This window comes from Antechinus flavipes, chromosome 1 (assembly GCF_016432865.1).
Source record: "Antechinus flavipes isolate AdamAnt ecotype Samford, QLD, Australia chromosome 1, AdamAnt_v2, whole genome shotgun sequence".
Taxonomy (NCBI): Eukaryota; Metazoa; Chordata; class Mammalia; order Dasyuromorphia; family Dasyuridae; genus Antechinus; species Antechinus flavipes.
The window spans coordinates 360,145,409-360,166,350 of record NC_067398.1 but is presented as its reverse complement, the minus strand read 5'-3'; the positions used below and the strand labels follow the sequence as shown (position 1 = coordinate 360,166,350).

The following is a 20,942-nucleotide window of genomic DNA, read 5'->3' as shown; positions in this document are numbered from 1 at the left end:
TATAGAACTTCTAAGGTCCTTTTCAGTTCTAAAATTATGGTCAGAACCCTCAAATGCCCTCAATTCAGCTATTCTCACCTTAAAAGTCTATCTATATATGATTTATCCTCAGTAAATCACAACCCACTGGTTGGTTTCCACAAAAACGTACAACTGTGATAAAGAACTGGTTGAATCTCACTTTTGACTCCATGCCAAATTATATTTTTACAGTTTAAAAATTTCCTGTGATTCCTATAAGGTGTTAGAGTGAAAGAAAACAGAAATGGACCTGAGATACAAAGTAGGACTCTCAAACAATCCTTCTCACTAAGAATTTCTGAGCCCCAGCTGCCAGGGGTTAACAAAGCCATGACAGAAAGCACCTTCCTTGTGAACTATTTTCATTTCTATGTAGTTTCTCATATTGATATTGAAATATTCATATGCATGAATATATATGTACATATATATGTATATTTTCAAAAATATATACACACACAGGGGCGGGGTGTATTTATCTACCTGAAAGGTACTTCTCTTGAGTTGACACAAATACTAGTATGCCTCAAAGGCATAATGACATATTCCTGTCATGTATCCTGTTGTTGAAATGCTGGTCAGCCAGACTTTGGAACTTTTCTTCCAAAAGATGAATCAAAGGGAAATGTACATATTCCTTTAAAGAAGTCAGGATATTGCCTCAAATGTAAGAAAACCTGATTGCAGAAGTCCTCAACACAACCCACTAATGATACCTATCCATAAAATTCAAGATCTACACCTTTTATGTATCTTCCTTAAAAATCCATCAGGAACCTGTCATCCAGGTAACACAGATCTCAGTCTTTATAAATTTAATAAGATGATATCCAAGCAGAAACAAAGATTGTTGATTGCTATCCAGCTTCAGAAGCTTGGAGATTTGAATAGGGGCCATATAACTCCCAAATATTCTCTCTAAGTTGAACTGAGAAAAATATACCTAGAATTCTTAAAATAAGAGGCCCCCATTTAACCATCCCTGGATCAAAGACAGTAAGTAATTGCTTGTACTTGTATATCACTTGAAAGGTTTACAAAAAGTGCTTTCTTCCTAACATGCCCATCCATGGAGATGGGCTAACCTAATGTTAGCAGGTCCCTTCTGACACAGGTGGATGCAGACAAATCTATTTTGAACATTGTTCCTTAATTAAGCAGTGATTCAAGTGAGGGCTCCCAGAGAAAAGACTTTTCATTCCCTGATCGTGGAATTTAATGAAACAGCTTCCTGTGGTCTCTGGGCCCTCCCTCCTAAGATGAGGCTTCTATAGCTGAGCCAAACGTCTAACTTTCCCAATGAATAAGGAGAATGTTCTCTGGAGTTTCCTGACTTTTTGAAAGATGACCCATCCCCACTGAGATGCGACCTACCTATACATATTAGCTAAAGCAGATTTTAGGACTAAAATCCACTCCCCTTCCCTAAAAAAAATCCCTTTAAAATTTAAGAATCTTAGAAGAGAAACTGACCTTTCTAACAATCTACTCATCCCATTCTCAGAGGAGAACCTTTTTTTTTTTTTAATTTTATTTTATTTAATAATAACTTTGTATTGACAGAATCCATGCCAGGATAATTTTTTACAACATTATCCCTTGCACTCGCTTATGTTTCGTTTTTTCCCCTCCCTCCCTCCACCCCCCCCAAGATGGCAAGCAGTCCTATATATGTTAAATATGTTGCAGTATATCCTAGATATAATACATATTTGCAGAACCAAACAGTTCGAGAAGAACCTTTTTTGTGAGTGCCAAGTGTCATGTTTGCATCTCTCCTGCATAAGTTGAGCAATATTTCTGTCAAAAAGATCTGTCAAAAAAAATAAAGACCAACTTCCAGAATGGATGAATACATTAAAAAGGGGGGGGGGGCTTTCTCCCCACTAGTAACTCTTTCTGCAATAATGGGTTTGCTGATGACTATAATTTGGGAAATGAAAGGAAAAAACCTCATGGTGAGAGAGGAGATGATTTTCTTTTGAGGAATCTCAAAATAATGATTATTTTCTAAGAAAGCCATCATGAGGGCTGAACTGAACTGAATGAGGCTCCATGTGTAGGAAGGACCTTAGTAATAAATGTTATTAAAGTTATCTGGATATTTGAAATACATCAGACAAGAGCCCTTTCCTTTGAGCATTACCTTTTTAAAGTGTCACATCCATACAGAATGAAATAGCAAGAGCATTGACTGGCAGGTCAACGTGGGCATGGGACTGCTCCTTTGTAAAGACCTCCCAAAGGCATTTCATTTTCACATTCAGCTCTCCGCACCCACCCCCCCCCCTTCTTCTTCTTCTTCTCCTTCTTCCTTTGCCAAAAGAATCAAGGCCCTGGCTCCGGCCTCCCCGACCTTCCTCCCACCCTGAACTGAGCCCCATTCATTAAGCCTGCTCACGCCTAGGCCAGGAAGGAAAACAGAGCACAAGGCATGTGAAAGAGACAGTCAGATTGGTTATTTCAAGGGTGAGGGAGGTAGAGAAGAACACTTACAGACAATTTTTTACTGCTCTCTCCTCCCTACAAAGCAGTCAACTTCTCCATTAAAACACCCCTTTCCACCCCCACCCCGAGTCCTTAAGATCCTAGGAGACATTATAACCAGGCTACTTTCCTCATCATCTGCAGACACACCCAGCCCAGTTGGAATGGAAAGACAAACTTCTTAAAAGGAGGAGAGGTTTGGGGTTTTTCTATTTGAAAGCACTCAAAGCCCTGGAGATGGGCCATTCAAACAATCTTTTTGATGAGTTCTGACTACTACAGTTTGTGAAGCTGAACTTTCCCCACCCCCTTCCCCCTTTTTAACCCAATAAGACCCATTTAAAAAGCAGTTTCTGCATCCCCATTACCAGCATAATTTTCTTCCCTCCAAAGCTGAGAAGTTACACTTGCAGTCATCCTGACAATGTACCTAATTAATGCTCTATCTCCCTAAGTAAAGAAGAAAGGTGGGTCTGAGTTGGAACTTTGAAGCCTTGGGAATTAGTCAATCAAGACCTAAAATTCAAAACAAGTGCTCTTTCATGTGGAAGCCCTCAGCTTTTGCCTTTGCTTTAAAATCCCCCAAGCCCCTGGCCCATCCCCCTTCTGAAACCCACAACTCTGGTATCAGCTCCTCATTAAACTAAATGGCTGCAATTACCTTCTCTGAGAAGGGAAAAAAAAGTGGTTAATGATTGTTTAAAAAAAAAAGTTTCTTTGCTGGGTTGGAGAAATCCTTTGGGAACAAAAAGAGCACCAAACCCCCAGAGAACTGGGATTGCCATGGGGGGAGAGGGGGGAGAGAAAGAAGGGGTGGAGCAGCAGGGAGAAGAGATGGAAAATATTTGCTGCCACTTTTTTAAGATTAAGCAACCCTAGAGAGCCCCCTTATTAAGAAGGCACTCAACCAGCCAGTTGTGTCATTTCCTGTAGCCAGGGGCCCCCTCTTCCCCCCTACCCCCACCCTTTCCTTCAGCAGACTAGACAGACAAGATGTTATCAATAACACAAACCTCTCGAAGAGCCCCCTTTCAAAAGCTACTACTTACTTCCTTTGCTTATTTCATGTGGTCCTAGGGAACAGGGCCTCCTCCCTGCATATTTCATGATTTTAAAAACAAAATTATCTAACAACATCCTTACTATGCTGCCTTTTTTTTCTTTTTGGTCTTGGTTCTTTCTCCCTGGTTGGCCTTCTTTTTGTCTCTGGAATCCTTCTCCAGCCTTAAAAAACCAAAAAAAGATCCACAAGCTGGATCTTTTACTTCCTTCTCTCAATCCCTACATAACCTCCAATCCAATGCTCCCACTTTCCCTCCCTTTTTAAACTTCAGTTCTTATTAGGGTCTTCGAGTAAACAATACATTCTTCCCCCTCCAAAGAAAAAAAAAATCAGTCAGGATATATATTCCAGAGAAATAAACACAAACAAAGGAGACAGCCACACCAACAGCAATTCCTGAAAAAGAGACTGGGGGAGAATGATCCACTGAAGGAAAAGAAGTGTTAGAAGTAAGAGAAATAGACACCCTCCATCCTTCAATCCTGCCCCAGGGCAATAAATAAGGGATAACCATGCAACAAAAATTCTGGCAGAAAGACAGGCTGATTGAAAGGGGGGAAGGGTCTTCAGGAGGTGCCCTAAGTGGGTTTTAACTTAACACACTTGGATCATGAGTAGTCAAGATTCCCTTAAGACAGTAACAGGACTCTCAGAATAGAAAGACCTGGCAATGCTGGTACTTGCTGCTGGTTAACTTGGCACTTGTTAGCTTTTAGGACACAGGTAGCTAATTGTCCTCTTGATTAATCTTATTTTTTATCTCAGAGGCAGAGATATACCAGGAAGTCACTTGTAGAAAAAAACTTAAGAAATTAGTACTACACATCAGGGCCTACAATGAGTTTTCCCACATCAACAGACATAGAGGAAGACAGAGAGATAGTCCACTGAAATTCATTCTCTCGGGGCCAGAAGACAGCAATTATGTATTTCCATTTCAGTCTAACATTCAAGAGGGCATCAGTCCCACAATCCCCCATTACTCTATTGGATGAAACATCCCAAATTCCAGACCATCAGACAAAATATTTCAAAGGGTCCACCAGTCTCTCTAACCCAACTGCCAAGAATACTAGGCAACTTCCTTGCCCAGTCATCTTTTCTGGATTTGAATCTCAGAATTTCCCCCCCTTCCTTCCTTCACTCAGAACAGCAATGGAGAGGGCTAACAGAAAACCATCCACTTTGCCTTTACTAGATCTCTCAAGTACCACAACAACAATCATTGATCTTCAATGTTGGTGGGGCAGGGACGCTCGCCATCTTCCCCCCAATACACTGGCAACATCAAATAAACTGGCTTCCAAACAAACCAACACTTACTAGAGAGCTACAACTTGAAGCCTCCGTTTACAATATCTACAGAACTGGCCCAATGATCTATGATAAAAATGCTCATCATCACTGCTACCAGGTAACACACTTAAAAGTAAAATGACTACCAATCCAAGAACCAAAAAGACCATCCCATTTGTCTGTTTTTTTTCCATGTGGGTCAGGAAATATTTGGGTGAATAAGTTAACAGGTCTTACCTGAAAGCCCCCCAGGGGCCAGATAATTAGTTCCCCCTGTTTCAGTGGAGGAAGGCACAGCATCTGGACACTCTGCTGCATCAAGGGTGGCAGGAGGAGAGTTGCAAAAAGAAAAAAACAAGAGAGATTATCATTTTTTTTAAGCACTCTCAAACAGTGTTAAAGAGAAACCATACATTCCAAACTGTTTACTCCAGGAAATGATGCTTATCACTAATTATCTGCTTCAGGATCGCTGTACATCATGAGACGGACCACATTAGTTTGTCACCCTGTCTGGGCTCCATGCTACCCAGTTAATCATTAGTCCAAGTCATGCAAAATTACAGACTGACTGGAATCTCTTTTATTACAAGTTCTCCATTGAAAAAATCAAGTCGGCCATCTTTCCTTTTGAGGCCAAGGTCAGAGGCAGTTTAGACTGCTAGCCTCTATCTCTAGATATATATGGATACCCATTTCCAAACTACGTTTAAATATTAAGTCTCTTTCAAGGGAAAACACTAGCCTATTGTGCAGTTGGTCACTATTCTTGTGCCTAAAGTTGTGCACAGAACTCAAAGCTGTTAGATTGAAGCTTCCTTTGTCTTCCTTCTATCTTCTATCTACCTGGAGCCTCAAGCTTTAGAAGAGAAAGTAAATCTGGGAGAAAAATTCAGCAGGCTGGACAAATGAAGGGTTCAAGTTTCCTCAATGTCTTACTGACAAATAGAGGAAAGATTTATTTCCAAAAATCTCTATACTATATATACTGCAAAGCTCAAGTCATTTCTAATCAAATTATTCTTTGAGAAGCTTTCTTTGGTCACCCCAGACCTCCCCCCTTCCTTTTTAGTCTCATTTTATCAGATCCTGTCTTCACAAGTGTGCTTAACATATTATATAGCCTATCTTCCAGCTAAGATTGTAAACCTTTCATGCTGCTTTGTATCCCAAGCGCCCAACACTAACACATTCAATAAATATTAATGATGATGCCAAAGTCACTTATACTTCAGGGGAAACTTGGGCAAAGATCCTCAAAGAAAGATATTCATTCATTAATAAGTGCCTACTGGGAGCTAAAAGCGCAAATCGAGGGACTGAATATAAATGTAAAAATTTATAGGCAAACCTCAAAAAACCTATAACCTCTCTTGTCCTGAACTGGGACAAAAAAGGGAACTATGTGTAACAAGGAAGCAAGTCAGTGATGGGACCCAGACATGGCAAATTTGTAGTTCAATTCTTGCTCCCTGAAATGCAACTAATCCCAAATGCAATACTGACTCAGGAGAAATGCTGCTACACCTACAACTCTGGGAGATGATTATGAACCACTACAGAGAATTCCCAATCTCTCTATTTTTGTCTGCCTGCATCTTTGATTTCCTTCATAGGCTAATTGTACATCATTTCAAAGTCCAACTCTTTTTATACAGCAAATTAACTGTTGGACATGTATACGGATATTGTATTTAACTTATACTTTAACATATTTAACATGCATTGGTCAACCTACCCTCTGGGGAAAGGATGGGGGAAAGGAGAGAAAAAGTTGGAACAAAAGGATTTGCAACTGTCAACGTTGAAAAATTACATATACATATATCTTGTAAATAAAAAGCTATAATTAAAAAAAAAGAAACGCTGCAAGTATTAGGTGCCTGTTGGATACTATAGGCCCTCCAAAAAATTCACCCATCTCTGTATATGGGTGGATGATATTTTCAACTTGAAGTGCTGACCTCTGCCCAACAAGTATGATAAGGGCATGCAAAAGACAACTTACAAGCTCTAGGAGTGCCTGTTAACTGAGAATTCTCTATGCTAGGAACTGGGCTTTCCTAAGGCTGGCGCTTTCTTGAAATGTAGTATCTAGAGTTTAAACCCACCTCCAGACTAGAAAGGTTACATGCTTCTTCCTCTCCCTCCACTACCCAGGGCTATCACAGGACTGTAGCAATCTCCTCCTAACCCACCACAAAGTTCCTTTTCAAGAATTCTCTCCTAAAAAGCAGGAGGTGGGGGGGCAAGAAGAATGTGTGTAATCTCATTTTATCAGGGCAAAGTATAACTCGTAACAGGAATATACAGTTTAACAGGATACACTTAATCAAATGGAAAACAATAGGGGAGACAGGAAATGAAGTTACTTGTGAAATACTGTATACCCTACACTTTCTAAATGCCATAGGCATTTAGAGAGTTTACTATGTTCCAAAAAGACAGGCTCTTTAACCCTTTCCTCTACAGACTCCCCCCTCAAAAGACTGTTCTTAAAATTATATCTAGAAACGGAGCAATTCCAGATTTCCTAGTTTTTCTTACTACATGGTTCCATGTACACTACAGGCAAATTTGGACCCTTAAGCACTTTAGGGAAGAAGTGGTACCCTCCAGAGTGTCAACCATGTCTCAGATCAAAGGTAACGTGGCCCTCCACTGGCAAACCACAAGGGTTTTTATGAAATAGTATTTTGCACTTAGACAGCACCTTTGATCTCAGGAAGAGATTTACAAACGTTAATTAGTTCTCTCTACCACCCTGTGAAATAGCCAAGTATACCTGGTTTGACACACACCCTGAAGTAAACTGAGGCCGTAGTGGCTAGCCCAAAGGGCCACCCAGTGAGTCAGAACTCACTCAGGTATCCAGACTTCCCACCCCATGGCTCTCTTCCTCTGGTTAATCAAACCAAACATATATTCCTTTCCCTTCCCTTATATATCAGAGGATCATAGACCCAGAGCTGCAGTCTAGTCTTCCCTTTGTTGTTGGTTCAATTGTTCATCTCTTTATAACCCAGTATGGGTTTTCTTGATAAAGATGCTGGAGAGCTTTGCCATTTCCTTTTCTTGTGGATTAAGGCAAACAGAGGTTAAGTGATTTGTCTAGAATCATTAATGAGTATCTGCCGCCAGATTTGAACTCAGGTTTTATCCACTGAGCCCTGTAACTGCCTTCATCTTCTCCTAATTCTCCCCATTTTATAGGTGAGTAAACGAAGACCTAAGGAAGTTTTGTGATTTGCTCACTTTGGAGGATTCTAATCCAGGACCAGTCCATTCTATCACAGAATGATAGTAAGTTTTAGATGTTGCCTGAAAAAACTGCTTTCAAAACCCATTCAAAATCTAACTCATACCTCTCAAAGGCATGTCCCAAAGAAAAGCACTGACTTGACCTTGCCTGTTACTCCAGCTAAGGACGACTATGGTCCCCCAAAGCACAATAAAGGTCTGTGTCACTCCTACCTTCAAAACAATCAATATTTATCAAGCAACTAATGTATACAAGAGGCTGTGAGGAAAATAGAAGGCATTTCCTTCCACGTGCCTCAACAGATCCTTCAAAATGCCCTGACCTCTCAGGTCAGAGGTCTTCCTCGGGAAGCCAACAGGTCACAGAGGAAAACAGATTTCAGTCGAAAGAGTCCACTAACTAGCCTCTCTTCTCCCCCCCATGGGTACCACAGTAGACAATGATGTCTTTTCAATAGACTTTCAAAATCTTAATGAGAGAAACAGAGGTCAGTAGTTTTCTCTCACAAAATTTCTTGGGAGGCCTGAAGAGAAACTCTAAAGCACTGCTAGGGGCAGAAATCCTCAAGCAACTTACAGGTCTATGCAGCATGGACCCAAACTAGTAAACCAGGCTAATCCATAAAGGGATGAAAGGTATCATGAGAGCTCTTCTCTGTGATAGCATTCTTCTGATCAGAGGATGCTCCAGTTTTAGAATTAAAGGCAACCATAGCAATCATCCTTTCCATTTGGAGAGAGAGGGAAGAGTGAGAATCCTGACAACTCTGGTAAAGAAACTCATTCGAACAGGGCCGATCAGGAGTTGCAAGTGAACAACTGTTCCAGAACTTGAGGGTTAAATGACTATTTGCTCCCGCAGTCAGTCACATAGTCCCTAAGTATCAGAAAGGGGAACTGATGAAACACCTAAGCTAGAATCTCTATCTGTACGATTTAGTTTCTCCCAACTCTCTCATTTAACAGCCAAGTAAACTGAGGCCAGGAAAAGTCAAGGACACACTACTAGTTAATAACAAAATCTGAGACTACGTAGTCAAGGACACACTACTAGTTAATAACAAAATCTGGGACTAAGTACCCAGGCCACCTGCTCAATATTCTTTCCTTCTTCCTAAGTCACAGGTTTGAAACTCATTCCTCTACAAGCAGGGATTAGCAATGAGGGCCAAGGAAAGGGAAATAAAAAACCTCATTCATCAATACTTCCCAACTCACCTCTACCTCCACTCCCAATCCCGACCCTTCAGTCCTTCAGAATTCTGTTAGAGATGAAGCAAAGGGCAAGAGATGACTTACTCTCTCTAGATACAGGACACACACCTGTGACCCTTAGTCCCATCTCACCGTGCTAAGCAGCTGAAGCAGCCTCATTCTCTCCAGATGGATGTGTCCAGCATCTCTCAACACGCTCACAACAAATAGCAGCCCTGGGTTCCAATTCTGCTCGGATGCTCAACTAGCTGACTGACCTTAGATAACTCACTTTCACTCACTCTCAACGTCAGTGTTTTCATCTTAAAATGGGATATAAAACCACCTTGCCTCACAAGATTAGAGTGAGGGAGATAACAAATGTGGTCGACTTAAAGTGCTGTATAAATGCTGTGACTGCCCCAACACAGGCCAGGAAACTGGGTACCAACAGAAACTGCCCTGTGCTCTAGCGTTTGTGAACTGCAGTTGATTATTTTTTAACTATAGCAATAAAATGGCTTTCCCCAGCTTTGAAGCCTATATGTCTTCCAAAGAAAGGCCTGTCTGCCTGCCTTAGCCAGGGCCCCAACCCTTCCCCTTCACCCCCCAACATCCTCTTCCCAAGCCCGAGTCTCCAGGGTAGGGACTCTTAGTTGTTAAACTGGTTATGATTTTAACAGTTTTCCATTGTAAAACCGTGTTCCTCGTTCTCACCTAGTAACCTAAGACAAACAAATTCAACCTAGGGCTTAGAAACTTAAGAATGTGGGAGAATGAAATTCCCAGGTCAAAGAGACTCAGGAATATACAAGGTGTTGATGAAAGCCGGGGACAGCCCTGAGCAGGCCAGTTCCCCTCCCCTTCTGTCTCTGTGTCCCTTCACTCACTCCCCAAGAGCTGTCAGTAAAAGGTCAGCTCCGTCCCAGACCTGCACGCCTCTTTAATGGCCATTTACAATGACAGACCCTTTCATCTGGGGCTTCCTCTCCTCATTGTCACTGCCCCCAGATTCATATGGAATAAGTTCCCTCCTTCTCTGCTCCCCACCCCCCAACTCTCTCACACACTCTTCCCCCCTTTTTCTGAAAACTTTTTGGGTGAATAACCAGTTGTTTTTGAGTTTCCGATTGGCAGTGTTGATTATTTCCTATTGGCTGATCTTGAGAACTCTTCCCCCCCCCCTTTCCAAAGTAGCCCATTCATGTTCTTGTGGCTTGTCTGTTTACACACATTTTGCTACCTAATGTCAACACTTGCTAATGAATAAATGTATCACTCCACCAACTGAAAATGAGGTACTGGCAAAGCAAATTGGATGCTCAAATCCTGTTAATAGATTTATCCTAGTCTTTTTGCAAGATGCTTATATACAAGCAGGCAATCACTCCCCTTTTCTAAAGGTTTATGCGGGCAGCTGGCCTTCCTTAGAAGTTTCAAGATGTTAGTTTGCCCTTTTGCAAAAGGAGGAGACACACTAAGGTCAAATGGTGATGCTAAATTTTGTTAATTAAAAAATAGCAAACCTCAATTTCAAGAAAAAGTAAGAGTGGGATACATTAGCAAAGTGTCCATAAATCTAATACTAAGAAAGAAATAATAATTTGAGTTAGAAGGAAAATTTAAGAGACAACACCAAGCATTCTTTATGTTTTTGTTTCAAGGGCCTCTTTGGTCAGAAGCTTAGGTATCTTCTCTTAGAAGGACGCTTTTAAAGAAAAAAATATATATATAATACATAGATAGATAGATAGATAAACTAACAATGGGAACAAATTCCAATTCTACTAAAGTACACTTATCAAAATTATTTTTGAAAAACTTTTAAATACAGAATCATTGACCTAATGATCTAGTCTTCTTCCGACAGATGAGGAAATTGAGGTTCAACAGTGAATTCCTAGCACAATGTCAAGTATGGGGCATATGTGGGATGAGAATCCTGAATCCTGGTCTGTTAACAGAAATCCAGAGCTTTTTCCCATTATACCACACTACCCCCCTTATTCTGTGACTTAGAAAGTCAGTCAAATAACCTTCTTTGGCAAATAGGAGACTGGTGAATTTCAGCTAACACTTTAAGAATACAGTGCTCTAAGTTATCTCCTCATTAATGACCATTTATCTATATTTTGTAAATCGAAAGCAAAATATCACATGCTTTGTAGGCCATTTATTAGAGGGGAGGAACGCCTCTCTAAACTTGAGGGAGATCAGGAGGAGGAGGCCCAAGCTGTGGAATCTGGGCTTCAGGAACACTGTTCATTAAAGTATTTTCATTCATGACTACGCCTCAGCAAAACTTTTAATTAGAAGTTCCATCAGACAAAACGCATGATGTGGTGGAGCTGTTTTAATTCCAGAAGGTTAAAAGATGCTCAGAGGACTCTTTGAGAACTCCAAAGAGGTTTGCTTACCCCCTTCCCCCAATTCTGCCCCTCTTCAGATCTTAAGAGTCCTTTTCTCACATATACATACATTTGGTCAAGTAAAAGCTTGAAAACTTCCAACCCTGGGACACAAGCACAAAGAAAATTGTTCTACAATCAATACTTTTAGCCAATTAATCTTGAGAGAGATATGAAGTGGCTCCACGAAACTGGGACTCCTCCCTGATGTTATCCACCATTCTTATTTCCCCTGCTCTTCTCTACTTCTACAATGCCAGTCCTACTTATCTCCACACGGCCAAGCCTGCTGCCAACCAGAAGTTTATGCAGACAACCGCAACAGAGCTGGTGCCAGCTTCAAATGGGCTTCTGCCCTGGCATCCTGCCATTCAATTATAAAGCAACAGGCATGCAGAGAGAAGGCTGAGAAACTTTTATGGCCCCCACCAAGAATTCTTAAGAAAACATGGAGAAAACTGACTTACAGGTGACTAGGGATAGGAAGTAACACATGAAAAAGGGGAAGGATTTTGTTGTTATTATTGTTTTCCTAAAGACTCAACTGTACTACAAATCACTTTTGCAAATATAGAAAATAACATCTCCTCTGGCTACTTTGCTTGCCAAACTGTATCCACCAAAATTAAAAATGCTGGAGTTCGTGATCGTTTCTTTTCTCCTCCTCCCTCCCCTTGGGTCCTGGCATTTTAGAAATTTGTGAATCCTTCTAACAACCTGTTACCTGTTGATTCCCTGACACTTTCTGGTACACATCACATCCTATGCATTTAAAAACTTTTAAGTCACAGAGTGCCAAAACACTTCAAAGGAACAAAACAATATGTCTAATATATGTCTAAAAACCAAACATAATTTTTTTAAAAAGGCTCTGAGCTCTAAATTGCCGGGGAAAACTCAAACTTGCAAAAATGAGGAACACATTCTATACTCAACAAGCGTAACGATTCCCTGCTGCCCTTACTACACACCCGGCTTAACTATTCTATTCCTAAGACAGTAAATGTACTTTAAAAATCATCTTACTCACCAGTTGGTTTGAGAAAATCCATTGGGTATCTGGAGTAAGGAGGAGGGGGAGACTCTGGAATTAAAAAAGTAAAGAGAAAATAAGGCAGAGCCATGAGAAAAAGAGATAGAAACTTATGATAACAGTGGCATTCTTTTAGCAAAACTGTTTGTCTTAGCTCTGGGGGTTGGAGGCAGGGCCGGGAGGCGGCGATTGCCTTGATATTTTGCTGTCAGATAAACAAAAGAGGCCGCCTGGCGCCAGACTCACTGCTATCTGCTACCCTGACTGTCTGATCCGGCCTCCCTGGCTCAGCTGAAACACTCCAGCTCTGGAAATCACCACGGATTCAGACTGCTGGATAATCCTCCCGAGCAGCACGCAGAACATTTCACGGAAAAAAGGGAAATAAAGAAAATCCCCCTTCACTCTCAACTCTCCTCATAACCCCACACTCATCTCTTCCCCTAGTTACAGAGCCACACAAAGGAAAAAAAAAGAAAAGTTCTATCGATTTGCCTGCTACCGGATGATATCCATTTCATAACCCAACCACCCAAGAACAACAAAGTTTCTAAGTTTCTAGGAGCTGCGCAAAACTCTGGGACTGCTTCAATGGGAAGGGAGTTTTAAATTGGAAAACACTCCAAAATCAGTATGCCCCCTCGTACACCAAAAGCAAAAATGGGGGAAGGGAGTAGAGGACTAAATGACAGCTTACGTTTATCATATGGACTACAGCTCTGTAAAGGGGCAACAAATGTCATTGATAAAAACCAGAGTCTATAATTGTATGGACTCTCCCTCTCTTCTGGAGAAAAGGAGGGGGAAAATTGAAATCCCAATGTCCAAGTGGCTTCTTGTTCTTTCCTTAATCCAGATGGAAATCTATAGTAGAATCTGGATGTAGTTTTTCGGGGTTTTTTTAATCCCCCCAAGCTGCCTTTGCAAGCCTCGTAGTCCAGTCACATAGATCAGACTTGACTTTCCTTATTTACCAAGGGCTAGGAAAGTCACGTCATTCGGAACACTTCCACTTCTCTTGGAATCAATTAGTCTGCATCCTCAGACATCTCATACTCCTTTCTCTTAAGAGGGGAGGAGGGCAAGTGGGAGCAAAGACAACTTTTTTTCCACTTTCCCCCTTTTTTGGTCTCTTAATTTTGAAATGGTTTACATCAATAATATTCGCTCCAAATCATACTCATGGGCCTGAGCAGTGGAGAAAAGGAAGACACAGTACACCTCAGTCCAAGACCTTCCCCAGGGTCCCCCCCCCACAATGCATCCTCATTATAAACATTTTTCCCCACTAGCTATGCATGATGAAAAGAATGCAGTCACACAGCTGCAAAAACTATATATTCCAATACTGTTTGCTCCATCACGGGGGAGTGGGGAAGCTATACTAGAAGCAAGTGGAAACTCCTTACCTAGTTCGCAGAGCCTACTAAGGTGGTGAGGGTTGCAGCAGACCAGCTCCGGGTTGTTCTTCCCGTAAGATTCACAGCAACACAACCTCTTGACTTCCGAGGAATGCCTGAGATCTGGCCACCTGAACACTTTGCACAACAACAAGGGGAGCGAGTAAGAAGACGGCGGCAGCGGCTGAGGCTGGGTAGGCTGGGTCTGGAGAGGGGACGCGGGGGGCCCCTGCCCCAGCGCCAGCCTGGAGTCCACTCTGCCTGGCAGGAGGAGGCAGGCGGTGCGGGTGCCCCCGCGGGACTCCACCGCCTGCAGCAACAACTCCAGCTGCCGCTCCTTCAGTTTCTTCAACACCGAGTGGGTTAGCGCCTTCAATTCCGCCTCCGAGCCCCCGGCAGCGCCGGCGCCCAAGGAGGGGTGGTGGTGATGGTGGTGGTGGTGACCTTTGGCACCTTTGACCGACTTGCCCAGGCAACAGCCACCCCTACCAGCGCCTCCTCCTCCAGCCCCATGCGCCCGGCTGTCCGTCGCCCCTTCCCCCCTCGGCTCCCCTCCTCCTCCTCCGCCTCCGCCTCCTCCTGCGCCTTCCTCCTCGTCCTCCCCGCCGGGCGCACGGCTCCTCCAGAGACGCCGGACGAGCACCGATCGTTTGGTCCTGAACATGCGGGACGAGGAGGCGAGGAGAAAAGTCGTTCCCCGGCTAAGGAGCGAACATGACCTCCGCACACCATGAAGAATTTGGGCGCCGAGTTGAGGCAGCAGTCGCAGGCGGCAGCAGCAGCAGCAGCAGCAGGAGCCCGAGCAGGAGCGGCAGTGGCAGGAGGGACGCTCCGTAACATGCGCCAGTCTCTCGGAGCCCGGAGGGAGTGGAGGGGTTTGGGGGGGCCTGGCAGGGGAGGGACGGCTCCTCTCCGGCTTCCCCACCCCGCTCCACTGGCACCCGATTCAGGTCGTCTTGTCCAGCCCCGCAGAGGAAACAGACCGAGCTGACCAAGGGAAGATACAAAGGAAAAGCGAGAAAAACCGGGGATTCGGGAGGAATAGTTTTCCTTTCTCTCTTCACTGCCCCCCAAACGCTGAAAGAAGAGGAGTAGCTTTTGAATGTCAACACCTCCAGCCTCAGCTCCTTATTGAGGCTAAGAATCTCAGGAGAATGAAAATTAAGGTTTTGTTTTCTTGATTGAATCAAGAGAAAATGCTCTTTTCTCCTCTAAGCAACTTAATTTGGAGGTGAGAAACTGGCAATTAAAAAAAAAACAGGCACGCGATTTAATTTTTTTGCACTATATCCTTAGTAACCGGATCTCCACGAATTCCATCCACTCGAAGGTTCGGGGGAGGGGAACAAAGTGAATTTCAACCCGCATGAGGTGCCTGGCCAAAGAATTATTTTTCAATAAAAAAAAAGGGGGGGGGAGCCCAAATATTCTAAATAAAAATTTAAAACAATCACCACTGCAAGGCGCAGCCCTGGAGACGTCCGGTTGTATTGGAGTTTTTTTTGTTTGTTTGTTTTAAAGGAAGGAAAAAAAGACGTTTACAAAGTGTCACAAAAAAAAATTTGGTGGAAAAAAAATATATCCACGAGTTATCATCCTTTTTTTTCTTCCAGGAGCTCCTTTCGTCTTCCTCTTCTTTTTTTCTGCCAAAGATATATACATAAATGTATATGTATCTTTTTTTAATCCAAAGAAAGCTTTGAATCGGCTGCTTCCACCATGCTCGTCTGATTATTTTAAGTGAGTCTCTCGTCTTTCCTACCTCCTACACGGTACACCCCAGCGAAAAAAGAGGTGGGGAAAGCCACCCACTTCCCCCTCCTCCAAAAAAAATACACCAGCCTTCACTGGCTCTCCTGGTTTTTGAGGTGGATCTCCGAGATAGCCTTGCTCCCCCCGCCCCGACCCTGTCCCCGTCTCCACTTCCTCCAGGCCCCACTGCTGGCAGGAGGGAGACGAGAGAAAAAACAGATCTGAGAGGGGGTGATGCCGAGGCTGACAGGAGGTGAGACTGGCGTCGGCTTCGCTCTCTAGCTCGCAGGCTGGCTGGCTCTCTAGCAAACGCTACTGCAGCCGTGTCTTCCTCCTCCCGGGGTTGCTTCTCGCCCAGGCTCCTCGTCTCGGCTGCAGACACGCAAGCAAGCAGGAGGAGGAGGAGAAGGAGGAGGAGGAAAGATCAAAAAAAGCACGGCAGGCAGTCGCTTGTCTGGGCTCGGGGCTCCCTCGAGGGTGGCTGCTTACTTTCCGCCTCCTTCTCTTCTCCTCTGGCCTCTCCGACTTTTATTTTCCTCCTAATGCGCCGGGCAGCAAGCAGCAAGAAAAAAAAAATCTTAGGCTCCCTTCTTCTCTCCTGTTTTCTCCTCCCTTTTTGTTTTTTTTTTTTTCCTCCTTCTTCTGGGGAGGGAGGGGACCAGCAGGCTTTGCCTTGCAGGAGGCAGAAGGGAATTTTTTTTTAAATGTGGGGTGTCCTTCTTCTTAGTCTTTGCCTTTGGCTTCTGGGGCCAGGCTCCGGTGCTTTGCAATCCCGAGAGAAGGGTAAGACTCCGGGAGGGCGAGGGGGCAGAGAGGGATCCGAACAGCTCCTGCCTCCCGCCTGTATTGGCTCTCACCTCGCTCTACTCGCGGACCTAGCTCCCGTGTAAGCGTGTGTATGTGTGTATGTGTATGTGTGTGTGTGTGTGCGTGTCTAAAGCTCACCGCCTCCAGCACACTCTCTCTCCCTCCCTCCCAACCTCCCCCCTTCTTCTCTTCCTCCTCCCCCGCCCCTCCTCCTCCACCTCCTCCTCCTCCTGCTCCAGCTCCTTCCCCCACAACCCCCCCTCCCACTTCTCCCTGGCTCTCTCTGCTTCGCTGGTTCCACTGCGCAGTGGCGCGCCCGGCTCCGGCCTGGACACGTGACCGTCTAGACACCCTGTCGCTTTAAAAAAAAAAAAAAGCGATTGTGTTTCGCAAACAACAGATCGGGTTTCTAAAAGCTATTTCTTTTTCTTCTCCTTACCCCCCCTTCCCTTCCTACTCCCTCCTCCTTAATTCTGAAGAGAGGAGAAAGAGAAACTGAGGAGAAGAGAAAGAAAGGAAGAAAAGAGGAGGTGGAGAGAAAAAAAGACTCCCTATATGTGTGCGTGCGTATAGGTATCTCCATATAGATATATACATATATCTCTATCTATAGAAGCCGGCTGGAAGAGTTACAGCAAGGAAATTTTTTTAAAGCAAAACCAAAAAAAAAAAAGTCGAGAATGGGGTTGCATCAGCAGAACTGGGTGTTGATTGCCCCTGTACAATACAGGATTTGTATCACACACACCCCCGCCCGATCTTTCCTCTTCACTCCCCCCCCCCCTCCCAGTACTTCATTCATTTAAAGAGATCGAGAGTCCTGACGGTGAGATCTATTGGATTTGTTGCGCAGCAGTCTCCAGAGGGAGGAGGAAGAGGGGGAGGGGGAAGGGGGATCTCTGTCCTCTTTTAAGAAGACATTTAAAACGGGACTGGACTGAAGCCCCAGGAAGTCTATGCTGGAGGGGAACGGGCAGAGCTCCGGCCAAGGGGTGGGGAGCCGGACGAGAATGTGACCTCAGTCCTCTCGCTCCCCTCCACGTTCTTGTTTCGGTGATTACATGGGAAGTGTGTATTGTGAACAGCTCTGGAATGTGTTTAGGGTTGTGATGTGTAGAGTGGAGCTTGCCCTGGATCTTGGCAGCTCCCCACGCGAAGAGGTGGGTGAATGAAGGGAGGGACACGGTGCTGGCTATAGAGACCTGGACATTTCTTGTTTCGTAAGTAAATATATAGACAACATTCAAACCCCTCCTCTCTCCCCCCCACGACTTAACCTAAAGTTGAATCGGCTGCCCTGCAGTGTATGGCTGTATACAAAAAAAAAAAAAAAAAAAATGCATATACGCAACCCATGCTTATATGCTTAGTGACATGGACGATGAGCTTCTCTTAGATATAAAGATGCCGAGGATCAGGAGTGTTATCTTTTCAAAACTTCCTCTGTAAACCAACTAACAGCACTTATTAAGCACCTACGATATGCCGAACATTGTGCTAAGTACTGCAGCCACGAAAAACTCCCCAACTACCCCGGCAGCCAGCTGTAATAAACGTGAAAGCTAGTGATAAGAGTGACGAACTGAACATTCAGATGTTTTTTGTTTTTTTTTTTTCTTTTTTGGACAAGACCTTTGATCGTATCTGGGTAAGGAGCTTCCTGAAAGGAACTCCCACTTCCAAAGCAGATCAGCACCTTCTCTGCAATTTAGAAAGTTGCCTGGGGCACTGAAAGGTTAAGCTGCTTGCCCTGGGTCACACGGAATTCAGAGAATCTTAATAAAATGTTTACACAAGACAAATGTTCCATTTCATTCTACAAACGTTTGCTCCAAGTACATTTTCTAGGGGTCCTTAGACAAATTTTAAATTATTTTCTGCCCTCGGTGGGCTTATATTCTAGAGAAGGAAAACAACCAGAATGCACATAAGTAAATACTAAATATCTATTAGATACAAAGCAATATCTGGGCGTAGGGGTGTGGAGATGTGTAAGAAGTTTGGAGAAGGGGTTCAGAAAAGAATCCTTTTGGCAGGTGACAGTTAAGTTGATACTTTCAAATTCATCTAGAAGTTTAGTATTTGTTGATTTAAAAAACAAAAGCAAAAACAAACATTAGAAAATCTAACATAGCATATTTTTGAATTGTGTCTGACTTCCTGGCCCCATTCGATGTCTTCTTGCAGAGATTCTGGGATGGTTTGCCATTTCCTTCTCCAGCCCATTTTACAGATGTGGCTCTGAGGCCAACTGGATTAAGTGACTTATCCAGGTTGACTCAGCTAATAATTGTCAGATTGAACTCATGATAAATCTTCCTGAGTTCCAGCCCAATGATTTATCCACTTGCACCAACTACCTGCCCAGTTGATATAGACAGGAAATAAATCCCAATATGAGTTTCTTAAATTCAAAATGGGAAGATTTTATCTGACTAAACAAAAAATGTGAATTTTAAGCCATTATTAGAAGGCAGGAATTTTATATCTCCCTCATTAGCCTGTTAACTTCTTGAGATTAAGAGATTCAAATATTTTAATAGTTTCGAAATGCCTTCAAAAAGACTACATGATAGAATGAGATGAGAGTGGAAAAAACTAAATAGCCAACAGACATTATCCTTTTAGGTTGTGTGATCAACCTCTGGCTGAAATCATATAAACACATTTCTAAAAGAGTAGTTCAAGAACAGGGAATTTACAAATAGATATATCAGTCTACAAAATGCCTAGAGAACATGTTTTTCTAAATTATGTACTTTGATTAAACTTTCACTGAAAACAGGAAAAATATCCTATCATTGTGAAAAGAACCCTGGATTTAGAATCAGAAAACTGGGTCACTTTGCCCAAGTCATTTATTTTCTAGATTTTGATTTTCCTCACCTGTAAATCTTCAAGATTTCTTCCAACTCTAACATCTAATGAAATATCTTGGCAAATATAAGGCACCTAGAAGGTGTAGTTCATAGAGCAATGGACCTGCAGTCAGGAAGACTCATCTTCCTGAGTTCTAATCTAACCACTGTCACTTATTAGCTGTATGACTCTGGGCAAGTCACTTAACCCTGTATGCCTCAATTTCCTTGTTTGTAAAAAAGAGCGAGAGAAGGAAATGGTATCTTTGTCAAGAAAACTCTGAATGGAGTCACAAAGTGTTAACCCACAAATGAACCAACAAAATATGTGTGAGTTTTAACCAGAAATCTAGCTAGGTTATAACACAAAAGTGGAGATGGGAACAAAGAATCTGAACCTTGACAACTCAGATTTTTCAGTTCAATCCCCTAAAGAATATCCTTTAGAATTATGAAAAGCCAAGAATAGTATTCTTAAGGGTTCAGAAAAAAAGAAATAAGGCACATTCACCTTCCAAAGGCAATCCATTAAGGGAAAGAACATTACATTTGAAGTTTACACTTGTTACTTAATTAGCTGTGAGTTAGGCAAGCCAGTTCACCTATTTGGACCTTGGTTTTCTCATCTATAAAATTAAGACATTGGTCTAAATTATTTCTGAGGTCTTTTCCCAGTTCTAAGATGTTGTAAGGCTGACCATCAGATGTTAGGATTGAATTTAGGTAAGTAGAAAACATATGTCCTAACTCTAACATATTTCTTGGCTAACTTGAGAATCTTAACAAAAAATGTTTCCTTATTTCAAAAATTTTGGAAAATTGTGTATTTTTCTCCTTCTAATAGAAATATAAATTATATATATATATATATATATGATAGGCAAGTTTCACAGATTTAATAAAAGTTTAATCTGATATCATCAAGGTGGCAAAGTTCAGAGAGTCCTAGAGTTGAGAAACACCTGAATTCAAATTCTATCCCCAGTAATTACTAGTTATGTGACTCTGAGCTGGTCATTGAATGTCTCTCAATTTACTTATCTACAAAATGGGCATGATAACAGTACCTATGTCAGAGGGTTGTATTGAAGATCAAATGCTATATTATTAAATCAAGAGCTAGACAACTCACAGGCATTGTACCATTTATATGTAAATGTTTATATGTCCTGTTCTAGAGATGGGTTATTTGGGTGGGGGGTAATGATTTTTTTTTTTTTTGTTAGTGAGAGAGAATTTTATTTCCCTGTCATAAGAAACTCCTGATGCAGAAATTTCCACAACCAAAGCAAATTGGCCCCTGTCCAGCAATTTTGCTGAATTAGAGAGTTGTCTGGGGAACTAAGAAGGTGAGTAGCTTCC

General features: G+C 42.7%; 1 protein-coding gene across 2 annotated transcripts in view; it reads right to left on the bottom strand.

Moving 5' to 3' along the window:
* SMAD7 (SMAD family member 7) overlaps positions 1–14,834 on the bottom strand; it is a 32,628-nt gene extending 17,794 nt beyond the window's left edge. The window contains exons 1-3 of one of the 2 annotated variants that reach the window (XM_051969638.1): positions 14,173–14,834; positions 12,761–12,814; positions 5,105–5,179 (exon numbers count right to left, since the gene is read on the bottom strand). In XM_051969638.1, the coding sequence (XP_051825598.1) occupies positions 5,105–5,179; positions 12,761–12,814; positions 14,173–14,827 (784 nt within the window). In that variant the 5' untranslated portion in view covers positions 14,828–14,834. The remainder of the gene's footprint in view (positions 1–5,104; positions 5,180–12,760; positions 12,815–14,172) is intronic. The other variant, XM_051969639.1, reaches the window with a different exon arrangement.
* Positions 14,835–20,942: the final 6,108 nt, after the last annotated feature.